The following is a 22466-nucleotide window of genomic DNA, read 5'->3' as shown; positions in this document are numbered from 1 at the left end:
TGCCCAACAATTCTGTGCTTCATTTGCTCAGATATAAAATGAGAACAATGGTAATAATATCCGGGTCTTGGCGTTGTTGTGATAATTAAACGAGCTCATAGATATAAAACTCCAAACAGTGCCTGGCTCATAGGAGGCTCTCAGGAAATATTGACTCTTAAGGTCATTATTGCTCCTACCTTCGAGGATTCGGGGGAGGATGAGAACTAATATATGCAAACAATGTGGTACAAAACGGGTGCTGGAATATTTTGGCATATGTTGGAATGTCTTAACCATGCCAAGAATACTTTTATTAAAAGGGGATGAATTAAATTAAAATTCCCCAGGGGCCAGAGCCGGTGCCCTGAAGAATCCGGCGTGACTCTAGTACGCAGCCAGGTGGGCAGAGCTGCGGATGCCTCCCCCTCACCTCCCTGGATCAGCTGTCAAGATCTTCCTTTCATCCAGGTCTAAGAATTCATCCTTTGTCCCTTTCTATCTCCCCAGGGCCAGGACGGCACCTGGCACAGGAAATATTTGCAGAATACAAGAATAAGTTACATGAAGTCCGGGGTCATGTCTGTCTTGTACACCATTGCATGTCCAGGGCCAAAAACAGTGCCTGGCATGTACAAGGCGCTCAATAATATTTGTTATATTCGTTAATCTGTTAATTTATGAAAGGAATCTCCGGGGGAGGTTGTGGGCAATCCTTCTGGGTTGCCACTGCCACCTGCTGGCCACTTTGCTACATTGCAGGTAATAGGCTCGGGATTTGGGTTCTCTTTAGGGTCTCTTACTCCCCTCCACCCAGGAGGGAGGGAAGCAGCGGGCGTCAGATCGGCATTTCCCTGAGTCCTCACTCTCTCCAGAAGAGCACTGGGTTCCCACGTTTCCTCTGGAAACCGTTCTGACCTTCCCGCCCTAGCCGGGGTGACGAGGCTTCTCCTGTGTTCCCCCGTCTCAGCTGTTGCTGCGCTGGCTGCCATCACTTGATAACCATCCTCTCTCCTCTATGAGACTGAGTTCTGGGGACATAGAAACCATGCTTCTCTAGTTCACTGCTCTATACCAGCTCCGAGCACAAGCCTGGCACATAGGGGCAGAGTGAAAAGACCTACTGGGTGGAAAACATCCACAGTTTATGGGGAACTTCATAAAGTGTAAAGGGCAGTGCCCTGGGGTGCATTTTCCAAGGAGTATTGCGCACACCACTGGTGGTACCCATGCGGCTTCAGACAGTGGCCAGGTCAGCTTCTAGGTGTTTTGTTTTGTTAAGAAAGCTTTAAAAATTAAAACTGACATTTGAAACCTGACTATAGGAATATTATTTAGGCTGAGGCTAAGTAATATAGCATTCTTTAAGTGGAAAAACAAGTCAATAGAAATAAGAAATATTGGGCAAACAATAGTAGAGTTGGTATGAAAATATGACAAAAATTGTAAAAGCTGTAAAAATAACCGCCATTTATTGGGTGCTCACGGTGTGCTGCTCATATCCCACGTGTGAGCTCATTTAATCTTCATGGCACCCTACGAGGTAGCCCATTTTACAGATCCGGAGACTGAGGCTCTGGGAGGTCAAATACCTTGCCCACAGATGGACACATAACAAGAATCTGAATCCTGAGCCACTGAGCACATCTACTCTGTAACCTTCTTTCAACTGGACTGACGTAATGTCTTTCAAGAAACATCTATTGGGCACCTGCTGTGTGCCAGGCTGCCAAGGATGCAGCAGTGAGTAAGAGCCAAGCCCGGCTCAGCAGAGCTCAGTGGGGCTGGAGACCAAAGACTTCTTCAGAATCTTTTCAGAGGAATCGTTAGAACATGATGGCTGCAGGGTCCTGATCATGCTGCTGTTTGTGTTTATTTCAAAAGCAATGCTTGCCCGACGTGTTTTAAAAATAGTACGTCCCGATGCTCTATAAGGCTGTAAAAAATAAGGGTAAAATTTTGCATCCCCACAGTCCGTACCCCAGGCACGCTCTGCACGCCCAGTGACTCCTTACGCACCCTTGTAGGTGTCGTCCGTGGACACAGGATGGAGGTCCGTCTTTAGGGTCCCGTGATGGATTTCAGGAAGGCCTTGTGGTTTGGTTCGGGGCTCAGATGTGGAAACATCGGCTGCGTGTCCGGGCTGCTGTGAGGTGCCAGCGGGTGAACTTCAAGCTTAGGGTTGACCCTGGTTCAGTGGAAGGATTCGCCTTGCCCGTCAGCTGGACCATTTGGTGCCTTGTATCTGGGAGTCTTCACTAAGTGGAACTCTATTCAGTATCTCTGCCTCTCCTTCAACTCGTCCTTCCCTCAGCCAAACTAGGGGTCTCCTCCAGGCACCCTTGAATCTTCTGAGTTTCGCTCTCTGACTACAACTGCCATTTTTTGGTTAACTTGCCCATTTACATTTTTTGCCCCCTTAGAGCTTAGAGACCATGGGCTCAGGAGGGCGAGAATGGTGTCTGGTTCACAATTGGCCCCACTGCTGGGCACGCTGCCCGGCATGTAGTCAACGTTCGTTAAATGTTTTCTGGATAAATGCACTTGTGTGCACTAAAGCATGTCACCCAGATATGCCCCCAGCTGCTCAGAGAGCTGGAGGGTTCCTTTCCACAGTCTGACTTCCGGGCTGGCTGGATTGCAGGGCGGCAAGAATATGGTTCTTAACTCCTGATGAAGGCTGCCACTGAGGTACAAAGAAAACAGTCCTTCAACCTCAAGAGTAGAAACCAGGTTCCTACCCACCCACCCACCCATTCGAGGAGATCAAAGCCCCAATTCTTCACTAGTGGTGATTGCCGTCGCTAAAACATGATCATTCTTTCATCTGTTCATTGGAAAGGTGAACATTTAAATGCCTTCCTAAATGTCAGGAAGGTACTATGTGTGATATGATAGGGAGTGGTGGGGATTGTGGCTAACTGGGAAGCACATTACTGGTCTAAGGGGGACAGCTGCTACTCGAGTCCATGTGAGTCGAGTGCTTGGGCTCATGTCACCATCATTGCTATGTGGCGATGTGAGCCCATGGTTGCCAAACCTTCCAATGTTTCAGAAGGAGCCAGACGTCTAGATTATTACATGAAATACTCTGATTCGCACGAGCTAAGTAGAGCCCATGTGTAGGTCGTGTTCATAGAGAAAAAGGTTCCAGTTGGGACCTCCATTAGACTTTGTCCCTCCCACCTACGAGTTCCATGGGGCCAGGCGTCACATCGGTTTTATTCACCTCTGTGTCCCTACGCTTCCTCTGTGTCGGCACATGCTGGGCGCTCATAAATGTCTGTTGACTGAATGAATGAGTGCTTCCTGTGAACCAGGTTTGGTGCTGGGCACTGAGATTCCTGGCATGAACATAAACACGAGTTTCCAGGCTGAGAGAGAGGTGCCGAGGCGAGATTCCAACAGTGCCATACAAGATTCTGAAGCTGTGATGGAGGTCTCTGTGCAGCTTATAGGACAGGGTTCCAAGGACAGGGGAATTCATGCTGAGTTCAGATCTGAGCGGGGACAGATCTGAGTTCTGGAGATTCATCTTGCAAGATAAGATGCTTAAAACAACACCTACTTCTTATCTTACCATTTCTGGGGGCAGGAGTCTGGGCACAGCTTACCTGGGTCGTCTGGTTCAGGATCTCTCACAAGAGATACTCTGGGGCTGGGGTCTCCTCTGAAGGCCTCACTGGGGAAGGGTCCACTTCCAGACTCACGTGGTTGTTTGCACAACTCGGTTCCTTACAAGCCGTTGGCTGGAGGCGACCCTCGGTTTTCTGCCACGTGAGCCTCTCCACAGGGCAGCTCACAACATGGCCAATTGTTTCCCCAAAGACAGTAAGAGAGGAGGCTGCCAGCAAGACAGAATTACAATCTCATGTCACATCATCACGGAAGTGACATCCCTTCACCTGTGTGTATTCTGTTGGTTAGAGCGAGTCACAGTTCCCACTGCAAAGAGCTGCAAAGAGCATGCATGCAGCAGGTGAGGAACTTGAAGGGCTCTCTTAGTCTTTCCACCGCACTGCCCTGTAGATGGGAGGAGAAAGAGCATTCCAGGCAGAGGGACCAGCACAGACAGGGCACCAAGGCTGAAATAGTGTAACCCATCTAGCAAAACGTGACTAGCTCGCTGTGCAGTAAAGAACCATCAGAGAGGGAGACCGTGGCCAGATGAGATGAAGCCCTGAGATGAAGCCTGGAGGAATGGCCTCTTCCCCACGTGCATCAGCATCATCAGGTAAAATACGGCAAACGACCCCCCGGCTCCATGTTCTGAACTGAGGACCTGCATAGTCAAGGTGATGACAAGCTGGGATTAGACTAGTAGGTTGTGAAAGTCACTCAGAGGTCACAGGAGCCCTTCAGGTAAAAAAGACAGTGCGCCACCTCCTCCAAGAGTTTCACTAATCAGGTGAGTATCGGCAGCTGTCGACGGAAGCCTTTTCCACCTTGTCTGTCTGAAACAGCGATGGCAGGTGCCAGATGGGGTGTTTAAAGACTTGGGTCTTTGTAAGCCAAAGCGAGTCCAGGAGGAAAGGATAAAATGTGTCAGCATTTGGTGGGGGGAAATTGGAATGCACGTGTACTGTTTGTGGGAATGCAAAATGGTGCTGCCACTGTGGAGCAGGATGGTGGTTCCTTAAGAAGTTAAACATGGAATTACCATGTGATCTAGAAATTCCACATCTGTGGATACGCCCAAAAGAACTGAAAGCAGGGTTGTGAAGAGAGATTTGCACACCTGGGTTCATAGCAGCATTATTCACAATCGCCAAAGGATGGAGCAGTTCAAGTGCCCATGGATAGAGGAAAGGAGAAACAAAACGTGCTCTATCCATGCAGTGGAATATCATACAGCCCTAAAAAGGAAGGAAAGTCTGACACCTGCCACAACATGGATGAACCTTGAGGACGTTATGTTAAGTGAAATAGGCCAGACACAAAAGGTGAAATACTGTGTGATTCCGCTTATATGGGGTCCCTAGAGCAGTCAAATTCACAGAGACAGAAAGGAGGCTGGTGGCTGCCGGGGGGCTGGGGGAGGGGGAGCAGGGAAGTGTTTCATGGGTAGAGTTTCAGCTTTACAAGATGAAAAGGGTTCTGGAGATTGATCACATAACAATGTGAATGTACTTAACACAAGTGAACTGTACACTTAAAATGGTTAAGATGGTAACTTTTTGTTATGTAGGTTTTACCACACTTTAAAAAGATTTTAATCATAAACTTTTAAAAATATTTTAGGATTTGTAGTATTGTGTGCAATGCTGTGTTTGCTCGCTGTCCATTCCATCCGGGTGCAAAAAAGACGCTAGACTACATGCTGACCCTGGAATGGGTTAAACTTGCGGGTTCAACTCTCCAATAAGTCCTAAGTTACCAGAGGTCATTTATGATGCTCCTACTGTATATGTCAGGGTCATTTATGTTGTTCCTACTGTATACCAGGCCCTAAGCTTCAAGCATGCATTTACAGGCTCATCTCCAGTGAGGGAAACTGACATTAAATAATTAAATACAATACAGTGTATGCAGTGCTGGGGTACAAGAAAAAATGGAAAGACTAGTGACTCAGTTAGGGGTAGGGGGCATCAGAGAAGGCCTCCTGAAGGAGGAGAAATGAAGACTGACTTCATTTCTTGATAAGACAAGACTTATCCAGGCTGGGGTTGGCAGGTGAGGTATAAAGTGAGAACCAGGGGGAATATTTCATAATTTAACACGACCACCACCATCCATCATTTACTGAGTACCTGTGACATGCCCATAGCATGCTAAGCATTTTACACCCATTACCTTAGTTAATCTTCCAAGTCCCTATGAGATAGGTACTATTATTTGCATTTTACTGATGAGGAAATGGAGGCTCAGAGAGGTTGTGGCCCTTGCCAGAGGTCACGCAGCTAGTAAGCAGCAGAAGCCAGATTTTAACCCAGATTCCACAGCCCAGTACCTTCAACTGTGCCCAGAGGTGGGAGAGAGAAGGGTGAGTTTGAGGAATGGGAAACAGTTCAATGCGAGATGGGGATGTAGAGAGGGGACGTTGGAGAGGCTAACCAAAGCCACACCACACAGGCTCTGAGCAGGAGTCCCCAAAGATTTGCACCATCTCATCAGAGCTCCTTTTGGCTTGCCTTTCAGCGGAAGAGTCCCTGGCATGTGACAACCCAGGGTTACCTGAAAACGGGTACCAAATTCTGTACAAGAGGCTCTACCTGCCGGGAGAGTCCCTCACCTTCATGTGCTACGAGGGCTTCGAGCTCATGGGCGAGGTGACCATTCGCTGCATCCTGGGACAGCCATCCCACTGGAACGGACCACTGCCCGTTTGTAAAGGTAAAGAACCCTATTTGAGACGCGGGAACTGAGGGACCCTGAGATGTCGGGACTGGCTGGCAGGGATTCTGAATTCGCTCTAAAAAGCCAAGCTACTGTAGTTCATTAAATCTAAGACATCGCCATTATTTTCTGCACCGCTGAGAAAGAAAGAAATTGCTGCCAATTAAACTATGACACGATGCCTTCTCCTTGCTTAGCGTTAGTATTTTCACTTTCTAAAAGAGCTCTTCCAAGCTTAGATGTTTATCACAAAGGAGAGGCAGGCTGCTTTTTGACTCCTGTTTCGACAACGTGGCTTAAACCGCGTCCTGGACCCCCTTCTCACAGCCACTTGGCTCCGAAGGGTGAGGATGCTCCTCTGTTGCCTCCGGGGTCCCCCAAGGCGCTCACATCCGTGCTCCCAAAGCTGAAGATGATGCGCTGGACCACGGAGCGCACACCGGCATCGTGAGCGCCACCTGGTGGCTGCGATGTGCCACATCATTGATTTAAGACCTGCCCCCATCTCAGACGGTGAAAAGGGGGAAAATGTATTTTAGAATTAACGAGCTATTCATCATTGAAATTAAGTTACGACACACCCAGTGAGACTTGGACCCATTTATCTGGGTCTTTGAGGTGTGCAATTAATAATAATATCCTAAATACTTTCGATGCTTTCAGCCAGTGGGTTTAACCTTTTATGGCATTAATACCCCTTTGGGAATCAGGCAGAAAGCTCTGAATTCTCTCCGCAGGGGAACAGAAGCATGCAGTTTTACATTTCTACTTTGGAACTCATGACTCCAGTGGATCCCCAAATGCCTGATTCGTGAACTCCAGCTTTAACGCTTAAAAATACATTCCCAGTCAGCGTTTTTATTCTTAGGTATATGCACAAAATGATTGAAGACGGGTATTCAAACCGACGCTTGTACATGAACGTTCACAGCAGCATTAGTCACAAAAGATAGAAACAATCCAAACGGCCATCAACTGATGGATGGAGAGGCAGAGTGTGGCGTATTTATATAAGGGAATACTATTCAGCCATAAAAAAGGAATGAAGTATTGACACATGGATAAATCTCAAAAACATTATGCTGAGTGAAAGCAGCCAGACTCCAAAGATCACACATTCTATGAGTCTGTTTATATGAAATATCCACAACAGGCAGATCCATAGGGAGAGGAAGAAGATCACTGGTTTCCAAGGGCTGGGGGCAGGGAGGAGTAACTGCTTAATTGGTAAAGAGCTTCCTTTTTGAGGTGATGAAAATGTTTTAGAACTAGATAGAGGTGATGGTTGCTCACCATTGTAAAGAAACAATGCCACTGAATTTAAACGGTTAATTTTATGTTATGTGAATTTTACCTATATAAAAAATATTTCTCCTGAATCATCTCATTGAAGCCTCATGACCATCCTCTGGGATAGGTGAGCCATCTTACCCATTTCACAGATGTGGAAGGAGAGGCTCAGAGAAGTTAAGTGACTTCCCCAAAGCCACACAGCTGGTATGAGACAAACCTAGGATTTAACCCCATCTCCTGATTGTAAATTCCCCACCTGTTCCACAGCGGGCCGCCTGCAGGGCTGTCAGCCTCCAGCCAGCGGGTCACCCAGCATCGGAATCACCCAGAGTGTTCATTAGAATCACATTCTTCCATCTACCCAAGATCTACGAAATCAGAATCACTGCGGGGCAGAACCCTGAAATAAGCATTTTAACAAGCTCTGAATCGCTCGTGTGCACTTTGAATTTGAGAACCACTTAAGGCAGTGGTTTCCAAATAGGGGTTCCGAATATTTGAGCACAAATATATCCCTGGGCCCCTTCCGGGGAGATGCTGATTCACTGGATTCAGGGCAGGACCCGGGGAGCTGACTCAACTAGTAGCACAGGCGGGTCTCACCCGATCATCAGGCGAATGTGGGGACACTGGCCTAAAGGGTGCAACGTACTCTCCAGGTCTTCCTCCTCCCCGGCCGTGACTTTGACTAAGTCCAGCCCTGTGTCTGAGTCTGTTTCCCATAGCAGAGGAGGCCTGCCTTGTAGAGCTGAAACACTGGGATGTTTTCCTAAGTAAAGAGTCCTGGAAACCCTCTGTTACATGGATGCTAACAGAAGGTAATTTGGTGTTGGGAACTTTTCTGCGTGGGGGAAAATCAAGAAGCTTTGTTTTTAAGAAAGCTATGTACATTAGGAGCCAGTGGTTAAGATCCGGCGCTCTGCCCGCCACAGTCTGTGTTCATTTCCCGCTCAGGGGACCTCGCCACTCATCTGCAGCTTGTCACTCCGGTGGCTGCATGTGGCTGTGATGCTGAAAACGATGCCACCGGTATTTCAAATACCAGCAGGGTCACCCATGGTAGACAGGTTTCAGCAGAACTTCCAGACTAAGACAGACTAGAAAGAAGGACCTGGCCACCCACTTCTGAAAAAATTGGCCATGAAAACCCTGTGAACAGCAGCAGAGCATTGTCTGATAGAGCCCCGGAAGGTGAGAGGATGGCACAAAAAGACCGGGCAGGGGTCTGCTCTGCTGTCCACAGGGTGGCTGGGAGTCAGAATCAACTTCATGGCACTAACAACAAAGTAAAGATACCACAGAAGGGCCATTTTTGACTCTACACCTGATCTGCCCAGTGACTTTTTCAATTCTTTGTGGATTAGTGACAAAAGTATCTGCTGCCAGCCCCAGAAGAAATCAGAGTTGCAGACGAAAGATTAGTGGTGCCTCCCGCTCTCCCTCCACGCCTTCCATTCCTCTGGGGAAGCCACACTCCTCCCCTGGGAGGGTCCAGTCTCACCGTCCCCTGGACGTGTGCAAACAGACACACTGGAAAGAAGGAGGGGGGTTGCTTGTCTTTAAAAAAAAGCTCATACCATACACTCCTCTGTGTGTTGCTTTTCAAACCCAATTGTCAGAGACATCCCCCAAGTTAGAAAAAAAAAATGTGGAGCTCTGCCTTATCTTCTTCATTGCCGCCCATCATTCCACCCGGTGCTCGTATCCTAATGCATTCAGCCATTCCTGCATGGGTGAATCTCCCAGTTCTTTCCCCGTTTCAGGTTTGTTTTGCCAAAAACATCCTTGCCCGTGCGTCCTTGGGTGCTGGTACTTTCCATCCTGTAGGACGGATTCTTCAAAGTGGGGTGGACTGTGGGCAAAGAGCTGTGGACGCCGAGTCTTTGTGAATGCTGCCAGATCGTTTCCCACAATTGCATCCGTTCCTGTTTCTCCCGGTAATGTGTGAGAATGTCCTTTTCCCCACGTCCGCACCAGCACCGGATATTATCAATTTTTTTAATGCTGCCAGTCTGATAGGAAATGCAACTGAGATCAGAAAATACACAAATGACCAAAAAAAAAAAAAAAAAACAAGAAAAAGGACGCTTATTTTTGCAGGTCGTTCCTGAAATCTCTATTTTCGATCTAAGATAGGTGAGCCCTTGAAACTCCCCAAGGTGAGTCGGCATCTGTCCCTCACTTTCTTCCTCGGGTGTAGCAGAATTTCTAGCAGGAAGGGATCCTGGGACATCCTTGTACTTTCTCCCCTCGCTATTTCCTCTCCAAGACCCTGCAACTCTGTAAGGAAGTGATGTCACTCCCTCTTCTCAAAAAAGTGGGATCCATGGCTTTGTGGGGAGTGACTGAGCACCAGTGTAAGGCCACCTGACTGGGATGGAGGGGTCCCTCGCGCCAGCCTGGCTCTGCTGTGGACGACGGCATGACCTTGGGTGAGCCACCCTCCCTCACTGACCTTGGTTCCCCTCTGTGTGAAATAATTGCCTGAGTTCTGATCAGGGTTTCTAAAGGACAGTCAGTGGCTGGGCCAGCACATGAGAAAACTAGGGAGCCGGTGAGGTATGCAGAAGTCCACCGCCAAGGATGCCACCCTGGCAGGTCCAGGAAATGGCAGGAAGCTGCATTTTAGCGTGTGCCCTAGGGGGCCACTGACCACGCTCCAAGGAACACAAGTTCAAGACCTCCTTTCGGTTCTAAGATTCGGTGGCAGTTCGTGCACTCCCAGACATGCCACCAAAGTCCAATCAGGTCTTGGATGGGACGCATCTGCCTCAATCTCTCCATTTTCCTGATGCCTCAGCTCCAGTGATGTCCGTGGTTAGTTAGTTAGATACTAAACTGGCTTTTCAACTGGTTTGGTTATCACCACTGGGTGATGATGAATGTCAGAGAGTAACTTTGACCAAAAGGCTAGTGAGGAGGTCCTGAAATGAGGTAGGACATGAACATGGCTGGGACTTGGGGACCACCCCCTCCCACACCCTTATAATGCAGCCTGTTCCTCTCAGCCCTCCACTCTGCGTTTTCGCATCCTTGAAACCCATCCACGTGGATAGATTTTTGTGCTCAGCTACCACGATGACTTTGATGCCAAAGCCTGAGGATGCCAGCCCCTGTCATCTTGCACTTCCAGAGATGTTTTACGGGGAATACAGGAAAATAAATGAATTCCAGAGAATTCTAGTCAACGGCAAAGAAGGAATGAAAGTCATTTTACGGGGACTATAAATCCTAGTCAAATAAGTATGGAATCAAAGCAAAATTAGAAAGGTTCCTATAAATACGTATTTCAAAGCAGGAAATCAGTTTCACCCCTGGCTGGATTTTGGATTTTGTCTTGAGCCTCACAGTTATCAGCACTTTGTACTACGTGGAAACAACGAATAGACTAGAACTACATAGAGGGGAAAAACGCAGAGGCAAAAGAAAGTCAAGCAGTCCGAGTTTAAATCCTGCCTCCATCACTTAGAAGCTGTGTGACGTCAGAGAAGTTGCTTCACTTCTCTGACCCTCTGTTTGCTCATCTGTAAAATGGGGATGATAATAGTATGGACCTAACAAGATTGTTGCGAGGGTTAAATGAGCAGATTTATATAAAGCTCTTGGCACGATATCTGACATAGGGTGAGTGTTCCGTGATCGCTCACTCTTGCTGTTGCTCTTGTTTCTTTCATGTCTGTCTCATCTTCTCTCAGGAGCTCAGGAAGGGAATGTGTCCAGGCATTTCCTCTAATTCCAGTAGCCCAGGATAAATAAAAACACAGAACTAACTTCAGCAAAGTGTGGCACAGGCTTCTGCACCTAATTTTTTTGGCTTCATTTTGTGCGAACAGAGTGGATTCACTTGACGTTGATCAATGCTTGCGATTTCTCTTTCAGTTAATCAAGACAGCTTTGAACACGCTCTAGAAGGTGAGTTCCATAATGAAAAGACCAATAAATCAAGCCAATAGCAAAAAACAAGGGCGGGTCCTTGAACAACCTTATCCACGTGCTTAAAAAAAATAAGTAAAAGTTCTGCCTTCACCCCACTGAAGATAATTTCAAAACAAATGATATCGTAAAGAAAAAAATATCATTGAATTTGCAACTTATGGGTCCTAACTATGACTGAAAGGGATTTGATACCAGTTCTGTTCATGAGATAAGAAAATCTGAGGGTCCATGTGCCTGAGAAGCCATAACTCTATTGTAAAAATTTCACCACGTGGTGCTACCTGGGGGAGCTAAGTCCAGTGATGTCTCACCCTCCGTGCTCAGCATCCTCCTGGTTTCGGGAGGGGAAGATCCATCCGGGGGATGCTCTGTAGTCTGCTTTCCCCCTCGGTCTTTCTCGTCCCCAAAATACTTGTCCCTGTACCCCCTTGTTTTCTGTTCTCCTTTCAAAAGGAATTATCAAGTGAGATTCGTTAGTGTGCACTAGATGCTACATCTTATCCAGGACTTCTTTTTCTTTTTATTTTGTGGTTCCTTCCCTTTCCGGCCTCTCCCATATGTAGAACGTTCTGCCTTCTGTATACCCCCCATTCAGTTTGGTACCAAATCTCTCACCCCAGCTGTGGTGTCAGAAAAAAATAAAATGGTTTTTTTTCCGATGTTTCGTTAAAAAAAAAAGTGGTGACCAATTCAGCAGTTTTTATTATTATTTTTGGAGCCATTTAGCTTTCTGACAATAAGGAATTCACTCAGAATCTGGGGCTATGGGCATTACATTTCATTAGTTGCTGTCCCCAGCAACAGGTGACAGTTTAATCCAAGCGAGCAGAGCCAGGACTCAGAGGGAAGTGCAGGGGGGAGCACGTATCGGTCACTCCACTGGGAGAAGAGGGGGCATTTTGTGGTGTTGGTCTGTTCCGGCCACGCCCTTGCTGTCTTTTGCCAACCGCTGAACCATGAGAACGTGTCAGAGGCCTGGGTTGCTCAGAGGTTATGAGCGCCCCCGTAATGTTTTGTGCTCGTGCATTTATCGTGGGTCTTAGGGTCGATTTCTCAGACCCCACAGAGTGGCGGCTAGTGGGTTATAGGTTGGGAGACAGCCGAGCTCTGTTAGATGCGGCCACGGAGAATGGCAGAGGAAGCCTGGCGGCCAGGTGTCTCGAAGAGATGTGGGGGTCTCCCTTCCAGCCGTGCTGGGAAGACGCCCCCGGCTGCCACAAGAGCTGTCGTAGGTCTCGTGATTTCCACCCACCACTGGAAGGTAGCGGAGGCTCCAGGTGAGGCCCCGAGGGTTACCTGAGGATGAGCAGTGCTACCTCTGAGAATCCAAACCGGGTCTTCACAGTCGGGGTGTCATTGGGGTAGTCAGTACCGAGAACTGCCCCCGATGCCCAGCGCCCTCTCCTGGAGGGTCTGATTCAGCAGCTCGGGGAGGCACCTGCCTGTCTGGGCGCAAGAAGCTCCCTCTTCTCCAGGGAATGTCAAGCAACTCAGCCTGCCCAGTTAGCACCTTGGGGATTTTCTCCAAGTCATCCCCTGAACTGGATTTTAACCAGATTTCAACTCTACCCCTCCCCAAATCGGAACATAATATGATCAGGGTTAAATGAGTGTGATTCTCGGCAGCCCCTATGGCCGCCCCACCTAAGTATGGGTCTGGGCTCTGTCGCCAAGAACCAGCACCACGCCCTCTAGTCGCTGCCTCTTCCCCCTCTGGAGGTGGTTCTGCCGTGGCTCAGGCTCTGTGACGGCAGCTCTTTGAGTGGGTGCAGACCTGGGCGGGGGGTGGGGGATGCTCACCTGGGAGCCAGGTACCGATGTGGGTTGTGCGTGTGGACATGAGGGCCTCACTGGCTTTGTGTTCAGTAGCAGAAGCGGCAGCCGAGACATCATTGGAAGGGGGCAATATGGCGCTGGCCATCTTCATCCCGGTCCTCATCATCTCCCTGCTGCTGGGCGGAGCCTACATTTATATCACCAGGTAGAGTCGGGGGCTGCCATGCGCTCAATGACCAGGGCCCTGGGGGGCTGGGCGTGTCACCTCTCTGAGCCTCACGGTCTCCACCTGCAGCTTGGGGACAGTGGCATTTGTGTGATTGTAGCTATGGGAGAAATTGTATATGGAGCACCTACCAACCTCGGGGGTAGACGGCTGAGCAGGCAGCAGCAAATAAGACAGACAGCATTGCTGACCTCAAGGAGCTGTGGTTTAGTGGGAAAGACCGACATTTCCTATTGCCCAGCACACTGACGTTCTTTCCATCATTCAGTCACTTAATCGGCAAATGAATATTGACAACCTGATGTGGACCAGACTTGTCCGAGGTGTTGGGGAGCATAGAACCTGCCTTTAGTGAAGAAGGAAGATCTTCAGCCACAGCTTGGCTATTCACTAATTCGTTCAAATTCACCATTATTGAGCACCCACTGGTGTCGGGCAGTTTTCTGGGCTCTAGAAACATCATTGCGAACAAAACAGAAGGAAATCTTTGCCCTCGTGGGGCACAGGTTCTAATGGAGGGAATAGACGATAAGAAAAGTAGATAGTACATCAGAAGGTGATAAATTCAGGGAGAAAAAGAAAACCAGGAAGGGAGAAACGGGGAGCTGGGGTGGGAGTGGTGGTTGCACTTTGAAGGGGGGAGGTAGAGGAGGCCCCCCTGAAAAATGACATTGAAGTAAGTACTTGAAAGCAATAATGAGTAAACTATGCAAATACCTGGGAGAGGAGGATTCCAGGCAGAGAAACAGCATGTGCAAAGCCCTGAGGCAGGCAGTTTCCTAAGATAAATTGTCTGTGGCCTCCTGGAGCACACAGTCTAGTGGCAGGGAGGGGAAAAGTACACAGTAAATTATAACACACTATGATAAACACAGTGAAGGAAGGAGAAGGAGTGTGGGAAGAGAGGCACTGCCTTTGAATAGGTGGTGAGGGAAGGTTGCTTTGAGGCACCATGGTATATAGTAGGTGCTCAATAAATGCTCCTTATTCTTGTGGTTGCTCTTTGCATTAAAGAGGTATCAAGACTCTAGTTATCACTGACTGGATTAGAAGTTGAGGGCAATTATGATTCACCCGTCGCCCTGCTCGTATTCTTAGCTGCAAGAGGCTGCTTCCACACATCCTCATTGTCTTTTGCGGAGGTGCCAGTGCTCAGGAAGTGGCACCAGCTGTCCCCATTCGCTCTCGTAATGTGTCTCCCTTATCATCTCTTCTCCAGATGTCGCTATTACTCCAACCTGCGCCTGCCCCTGATGTACTCGCACCCCTACAGCCAGATCACCGTGGAAACCGAGTTTGACAATCCCATCTATGAGACAGGGGTGAGTGGGTCTGTCGTCTCTCCCCACGCCTCCCCCTTCACCTGCTCTGAACTCACCCACATCAAAACTGAACGCTGGATTCCCTTTTGCTCATGATGCCGCTGGCAGAAAGGCGCGGCCAGTGGTCCAGTCTCATCCCCACCATGACCTCTCTTGAGATGACGACTAGGAGAACACAGCTCGCTTTGCGAGCCAATGACAAGCCTGCAACGCTGTTCACTCTTGGCAGAAGGACCACAGGAAGAAGGGGCTGCATCAAAGACCCACAGAGAGATGGCTGAGATGGGTCACAGCCCACTGGTGACCTGGTGGCAGTGACATCCTTCCCACACATCTTCCTGAACTCCAGTCCTTATTGAGCGGCAGCGTGCAACGTTCCTACACATCAGAGTGGCCGGCCTTGTGCTGGGTACTAAGGGCACCATCATGAACCAAATAGACACAGTCCTGCCATTAATGAGCATATAGTCTTGCAAAGGAGACAGATATCAGTAATAATAATTTGGACATGGGCCAGGCACCTTAAACACATAATGTCTTTGAATTTTTGCAACTCTTTGTGATAGATCCTACAGTTTACCTCTGGTTGACTTATGAGGACATTGAGGTTCAGAGAGAGGAAAAAATGATTTGGCCAAGGTTGCACACAGCCAAAAGGCACAACCCAGAGCCAGGATGCAACCTCTGCCTGATGCCATTAATCGTTACACTGTCCTGCCTCCCCTTGAACCTCAGTCATATATGCCAAGGAATATCTTGATTATAACAAATCATAATTTTTAAGAACGATGAAAGAAATTAGACAGGATGCTATAAGTGTATGATGGGGACATTTGGGGGGGAGGAAGGTGACTTTGAAAAAGTGATGGTACAGCTGGGATACATAAAGTGGGTAGAACTTAGACGGTAGTTAAAGAAGATTGCAGGCAGAAGGGAGAGCATGTGCAAAGGCCCAGAGGCACATGTGAGGAACCAAAAGTCCGTCATTACTTTGCAAAACCACAACCCTTCAAATTCACCATGTAGTGGTGTGCAATCATCTCCCATGTTTGGGGGCATAAACTTGGCTTGTTCCCTATCTCTGTTAACCCTCACCCCCACTTCCACCCTTCCTTCTTCCTTCCTTCATTAGTTATCTATTAATGTGTAACAGTGTAATAATTGAAATTTAGGAATCTAAAATAGCACACGCTTATTATCTCATAGATTCTGTAGGTCAGGAGTCCAGGCACAGCTTAGCTGGGTCCCCAGCCTCAGGGCTCACAGGTACAACTGAGGTGTCAGCCGGGGCTGCAGTCTCATCTGAGGCCCAACTGGGGAAGGATCCACTTCTAAGCTCACCGGGATGTTGCCGGCATCCAGTTCTCTGCAGGTTGTTGGACTGAGGACCTGGTTTCTTGCAGGATGTCATCTAGAGGACATCCTCTGCTCCTTTCCACGTGCCCCTCTCTGTAGAACAGTCACAACCTGCCAGCTTACTCCTTCAAAGCCAGTGAGAGAGACAGAGTCTTGCCACAGGACGGAAGTCGCAATCCTACGTGATAGGAACGTGGACATGACATCCCCGCCCCTTTGCTGTATTCTCTTGCTTAGAAGCAAATCGCAGGTCCTGCCCACACTTAAGGGGAGCTGATCATACAAGAATGTGAACGCCAGGAGGTGGGGATCATGGGTACCACCTTAGAGGCTTCCCACCACACTCCCATCCACCAGGAAGCATGACCATGGCTGCTAATCCGTGTCGACCCAGTGGGATCCACAGACCTCCTTTAAAGCATGTCCCAGTGACCTCCTCAGGGGCCACGGCCAAGCCTAGGACTTCTTACCTCCCTGCTCCTCTGCCCCAGGGGCCTGGAGTATATTACACACACTCCATGAATCTTGGAGAAATTGAACTGGTTGCTACCCATATGCTGTAGGCATTTTAGATATGACCCTGTAAGAAGAGGTCATATGTTATTTTATATTTTATGTAGCCTGTTTCCAAACCCTAAAATAAGGTTAAGCTGGTGAAGAACAGCACTTTAGAAACTAGACCTTATTAATACTTATCAGTATAGTGTATCAGTTACCCAGCACTAGAATAATGCAGAGTAACAAACAATCCCAAAACTCAGTCGCTCAAAGCAACCCATGTTAATTTGCTCATCAGTCTGCGGGGCAGTGTTTTCAGCTAGTTCCAGGCAGTGGTCGCTCACAGCTGGGATTGCCTAGTTGTTGGCTGGGTGACTCGGCTGTGCTCTCCACGTCCTGCACCTTCTCGCTGCAACTAAAGGCCACGAGGGGCGCTCTGCTCCTGGTGACGGTGGAAGGGCAGGATGCAAGCAGAAACACACAAGCACTTTTGAAGCCCCTCTTGTGACCCATTTTCTTATAATCCGTTATCAAAAGCAAGGCAGGGTCAGAGTGGAAGGACACTGCAGAGTCACCTGCCTAATGCTGTGGACGCAAGGAGGGGTAAAGAACTGGAACCACTGATGTGTCACTCTGCCACACAAGGGTTTCACAGGTCTGTGCTTCTCTCTCTTGCAGGAGACCAGAGAGTATGAAGTTTCCATCTAAACAGAGCTCCACTTGAGAAGGGCACTTACAGATCTGAACTCAACCACGACCTCCTCAAGCAACTCATCCAGAGAGCATGTGGCGTTGGATCGAAACCCCAGAGTGTCGGCTGTCTTCTCTTTAGACTCTTTATGGAAGAGTTACTGTTTTCTTCACTGTATTTATTATATTTAAAATTGAAATGGGTGTGGTTAGATGTATTGCAGCTGCGGCCAAATTCACGTGACGAGATCGATTCTGGAGGCAGGCGGAGGACCTGCAAATGGCAGACACAGCAGCAGAGGGAAAAAAACAGAAGCAGGTTGAGTTCCTCCCGTCAGCCAGGCCGTGCTACGGCTGCATCAGACTGCATGCATCTTCGGGAGCCAGGCCCACGGTGTCTTTAGTGCAAATCTAAGTCGCAAGATTAGGTTGGAAAGGGTGTTTTTTGTTGGGTTAACTTGGGTTGGGATTTAGCATGGAGACATAAACAGGTCCACTCTGAAACACATCCTGGGTTTGCTCTTCCAATTTTCCCAGCTTCTAAAAGGTCCTCCCACCTACTCTCCCTCCCTTCCATGCTCTTTCTGGAGGCAGCAAAAAGGTTACATAAACAATTCCTGTTCCCACCCTGGCCTCACTGGATGCTGGCAAAATCAGAAACTGTTTTCTCTCTATAAAGGTGACAAATGACCAAGGAAAGTTTTCAGAGAAGATGGGAGATGTGAGAGTTCCGGTGAAGAACTGGATGAGGGGGGGACATTGGGTGAGGGAGTGGAGTTAAAATGTTCTTTTCTTTGACACCCCTTCAACGGTGAAAGAGCAGACAATTTATGCTACAAGTGCCAGAATCGGTCACCTCGTTCAGCAAGCCCACCCTCAAGTCGTGACAATAGATCCACGGGCTTCAGAGGCATGGGCAGCGTCACCCATATAAGTTATAAGGGTTTATGTTGGGGATGGGGGTGCCATGTGGAATCCAGGGGTGAGCTCTGTATTTATCCTGGGGTACTGAAATGCCTGAGCCCTCAAAATAGGGCAGGTTCAAGTGCACAAGCCACAGACAAACTTCAGAATAGATTTGCAATCAAGTATTTCGGGGGCGGGAGGGTCCTAGGAGGAGAAGCCCACAGCTCTGCCCAGAGGTTGGACGATGGCGTGAATGCTGGGGGAGCAGGGGTTTAAAACCACAGCGAACCACACAACAGAACCTGCATCACGATGCCGATGGGACAGCAGTGAGGAGAGAAGGAGGGATTTGGGGCCAGGACAGGATTCATAGCACTTCCTTCATCACATGAGCATCCTGATATTTTATCGGGGTCCTTTCACCCCAACTCAGTGGGACTGGGGAGTATGTGACTTTCTGGAAGATTCTTTTCCAAGTCAGGTATAAAGAAAAGTGGGGTGGGGGGTGCTTGGAAGGAATAGTATGTGTGAGGCAGATACCGCCCCCCAACCCGGGGGCCATCACCTCCCTAGCAACACCGATGGCTCAGAGCCCTCTTTGGCGCCCTCCCACGCTCTCTGGAATTAAGTGTGCTGGCTTTCAAACAAGAAAAGACCTTTCTGGCTGCCATGCCTCGGGGAGAGTGGCTAGGCCTTCATCTTTTAGGAGCTTGTTTAGGAAACATCTGGAGCAGGATAGGGCAGTTGGCTTTGCACACAGACACATACATACCCTCCTCCTAACCCAGAGCTCGGACCTCCATCCTGGGGGTCTGAGGTCCGAATATTTTCTTTCTGCCGGAAAAGAATCCTGTCTATATGCCCCTTAAGGCACGCATTTGTGGCGCATGGCAAGAGACAACTAAAGGCTGCTTTTCCAGGCACTCAAAGCCCACCCCATTTTATGGAAGACCCAGAGGAGGAGCGTTCCAGACTGTTAGTAAGCAATGCCGTGTTTGGAAGAGACCAACAATACAATTAACGCAACCCTTTTTGTAAAAGCAGAATCCAATTTTTGCTTTTGTTTCTATCTGATGTTTATCTAACTCCAACCACGGGTCATTTGGAATGAAGAACTCTAGTCATGATATTTGATTTTAGAACAGACTATGGTTATGTGAAAACTAAACGTTTGCCTTTCGTAAAGACTGACGAGATATAAAATCTTTATTTTAACCCTACTCCCTGAAACTGGCCAGGCCATGGCCCAGGAATTCATATTGGCTGTTGGAGGGAGAGAAAAGCTGTTGATTTTTTTTTCAGGATACCAATGTCTTACTTCTGTCTTAGTAATGCAGCCCCCGTAACCATGTTTTAAAAGTTTATTTTAGCCTAAAGACGGATCGTACGAGCTCGACAACGTCCAGTGTGATTGAAAAGACAGGTCGGTGTCTATCTTTCTTTTTGAAATATCTGAATGTGTATTTGTAAAATGTAAAGGTTAAAAAATTAATAATAATAGTGCCAAAAATGTACCGGGCATCTCATTTCAGTCCATACATGTCTGTTTTTATAAGCTCGATATTAAAACCCATTGGGATTAAATATTTTTGAACAGGATACAACCTTGAGAAACTCAAGAATGAACTGATCCTTCTTCCCACAAGCCGCTCTTTGTTTTTAAAACAGTGGGGAACTACGTTTACAGAGATTTCGACCTTCCAAGAATGCATGTGATGGCATGTATTACATGCTCCTTTGTGTCAGCTGTATCTGTCAGCTACCGCCCAGTGCTTTAAAAATGCACACACTCAACCCTCTCCAGCTTGGAGCTCATCCTTTTGGGTTTTCTTTTGAGGGGGGTGGGCAGAAGGGGTGGAATTATTTAGCCAACATAACTATTCCGGTCGCTACTTGATGGCGATGCTTACTTAGCTCCATTGACACGCTTGAAATATGGTCTTTCGAAGCCAGATCCTTGGAGAACTTGGAACTTCAGGCTGAAAGCTGTGGGAACTGCCAACCAGCCCAGCAGGAAGTACAGTGACTACATCATCAGGATGGTTGTATAAGCAGAAGTGACTTAGCAAATATATGGGTAGATTTAGGCTGAGGCACGAACCTTGGGCGAAAATGACCTTCTCTTGGGGCAAATCCAAGGGGGATGACTTTCCTGTGCCCTCGGGTGGGCATGGCGGGTCCTTCGAGGTCAGATACCGTGGAGTCGTTCAGCATCTCCGAAGGGAAGCTTTCTCCTGGGAAATTTTCATTTTCATTTTATCCCCAAACGGAATAAAAAGCAAAACGAACTTTCTAAGCTAGAATAATGAAATGAAGTCATTTTCCACTTTGTATATATTGATGCTAATAAAACAAATGAAAAAGAGTCAACTCTATGGGGTTTTTGTTACAAACACTCCAGGATGGCACGCAGTGGAATATTTCCAGTTGCTGGGGATTGGGATGGGGTAACACCTACTGACACTTTGAATGCCAGGATGGGACTGCCACCTCTGGGATGGTTCCAGGAACACTGAGGGAGTGTTTGGAATAAGACTGATCTACCGCCAACATCAGACGTACCACCATCTTCCCCGTCCTGGTCAGCTCAGGTTGCCATAACGAAGTACCACAGACAGGGTGGCTGGAACAGCAGACATTTATTCTCAAGGTTCTAGAAGCTGGGAAGCCCAAGATCAGGGTGCTGGCCAGTTTAGTTCCTGGTGAGGGCTCTTTTCCTGGCTTTCAGGTTGCCTTCATGCTGGGTCCTCGTATGGCAGAAAGAGAGATTTCTCTTCCTCTCAGAAGGCCACACTTCCGTGAGATTAGGGCCCCACTCTTATGACCTCATTTAACCTTAATTAACTCCTAAAGGCCCTATCTCCAAATACAGTCACAATGGGGGTCAGGGTTTCAATATGTGAATTTGAGGGGACACAATTCAGTCCATAGCATTCCATCCAAGCACCCAAAAATGCATGTCCTTCTTGCACACAAAATACATTCATTCCATCCCAATGGCCCCCAAAGTCTTAATTCATTCCAGCATCTACTCTAAAGTCTAAAGCCCAAGGTCTCGTCTAACATCATCTAAGGCAGGTATGAAGGAGACTGGAGGTTCCCTTCGTCCTGAGGCAAATGCCTCTCCAGCTGTGAACCTGCGACACCAAACAAGGTATGTCCTTCCCAAATACGATGGTGGGACAGGCATAGGAGGGGCATTCCCATTCCGAAAGAGAGAAATTGCAGACAAAAAGGGGCGATGGGTCCCAAGTAAGTCCAAAACCTAGCAAAGCAAGTTCCATTGGATCTTCAAGCTCGAGAAGAATCCTCTTTGGTTCGATGCTCTACCCTACGGGTCCACTGGGGTGGCAGAGTCACCCCCAAGGCTCTGGAGGGGCAGCCCTATGCACGCAGCTCTCTTCAAGGGTGGCATCATCCCTGAGGCGCCAGGTGGGGACATTCTGACAGAAAACAGAGACACGGCCCCATCTTTTGAAACCAAGGAGGAAACAGCCTTGCTCGCTGGACCTTCAGGGTCACCGTCCCGTTTCCTTGGAGAGGAGCGCATATTCACAGCTGGATAGCTCCGTGGTCAGATCCTGTAGAGTCCAAGAAGACCAACAGCCCTCCCTCCTTGAGTGCCACCGTCTCTGTCCCCTTCTGATAACAACCCCACCTCTATTCCAAGTTTCTGCTGAGATGGTTTATTAAATCCATGGTCTCTCGATCAAATGGTCTTTCAACCACACCCTCAACGTTCTCTCCAGATCGAGCGTCCTCATTTTTTGCAATATGGATGGGCTGAGAATTTCTCAAATCTTCAAGTTCTGGTTCCTGTCTGCTCAACAATTCCTTCTTCCATTCGTCTCTCTCCTTTTGCATTTTACTATAAGCCATTAGGAGGAAACAACCACTCCTCCAACACTTTGCTTTGAAGTCTCCTCAGTGAAATATCCCATTTCATCGCTCACAAATTCTACTTTCTATAAAACACTAGAACACAGTTTATCCAAGTTCTTTGCCACCTTATAACAAAGATCACCTTTCCTCCAGTGTCCAGTAACATGTTCCTCATTTCTGTCTGGGACCTCGCCAGAATGATCTTCAATGTCCATATTTCTGCCAACATTCTGTTCATTGCAATGTAGGCTTTTTCTAACATGCAC

The 22466-nt window shown here is 48.1% G+C and overlaps 1 protein-coding gene across 6 annotated transcripts in view; it reads left to right on the top strand.

The window, feature by feature from the left end:
- Window positions 1-20683, top strand: part of SEZ6L (seizure related 6 homolog like) — a 184003-nt gene extending 163320 nt beyond the window's left edge. For 2 of the 6 annotated variants that reach the window (XM_070626958.1, XM_070626955.1), the window contains exons 13-17: window positions 6118-6312; window positions 11488-11520; window positions 13414-13525; window positions 14766-14868; window positions 17401-20683. In XM_070626958.1, coding sequence (XP_070483059.1) covers window positions 6118-6312; window positions 11488-11520; window positions 13414-13525; window positions 14766-14868; window positions 17401-17430 — 473 coding nt within the window. In that variant the 3' untranslated portion in view covers window positions 17431-20683. Of the gene's footprint in view, window positions 1-6117; window positions 6313-11487; window positions 11521-13410; window positions 13526-14765; window positions 14869-17400 lie in introns of all 6 variants that reach the window. The other 4 variants (XM_070626957.1, XM_070626954.1, XM_070626959.1 and 1 more) reach the window with 2 other exon arrangements.
- Window positions 20684-22466: the final 1783 nt, after the last annotated feature.

The sequence above is a fragment of the Equus przewalskii genome, chromosome 7, assembly GCF_037783145.1.
Source record: "Equus przewalskii isolate Varuska chromosome 7, EquPr2, whole genome shotgun sequence".
Taxonomy (NCBI): domain Eukaryota; kingdom Metazoa; phylum Chordata; class Mammalia; order Perissodactyla; family Equidae; genus Equus; species Equus przewalskii.
Note: the sequence above shows the minus strand (reverse complement) of the source record. Positions and strands in the feature narration are given on the sequence as shown.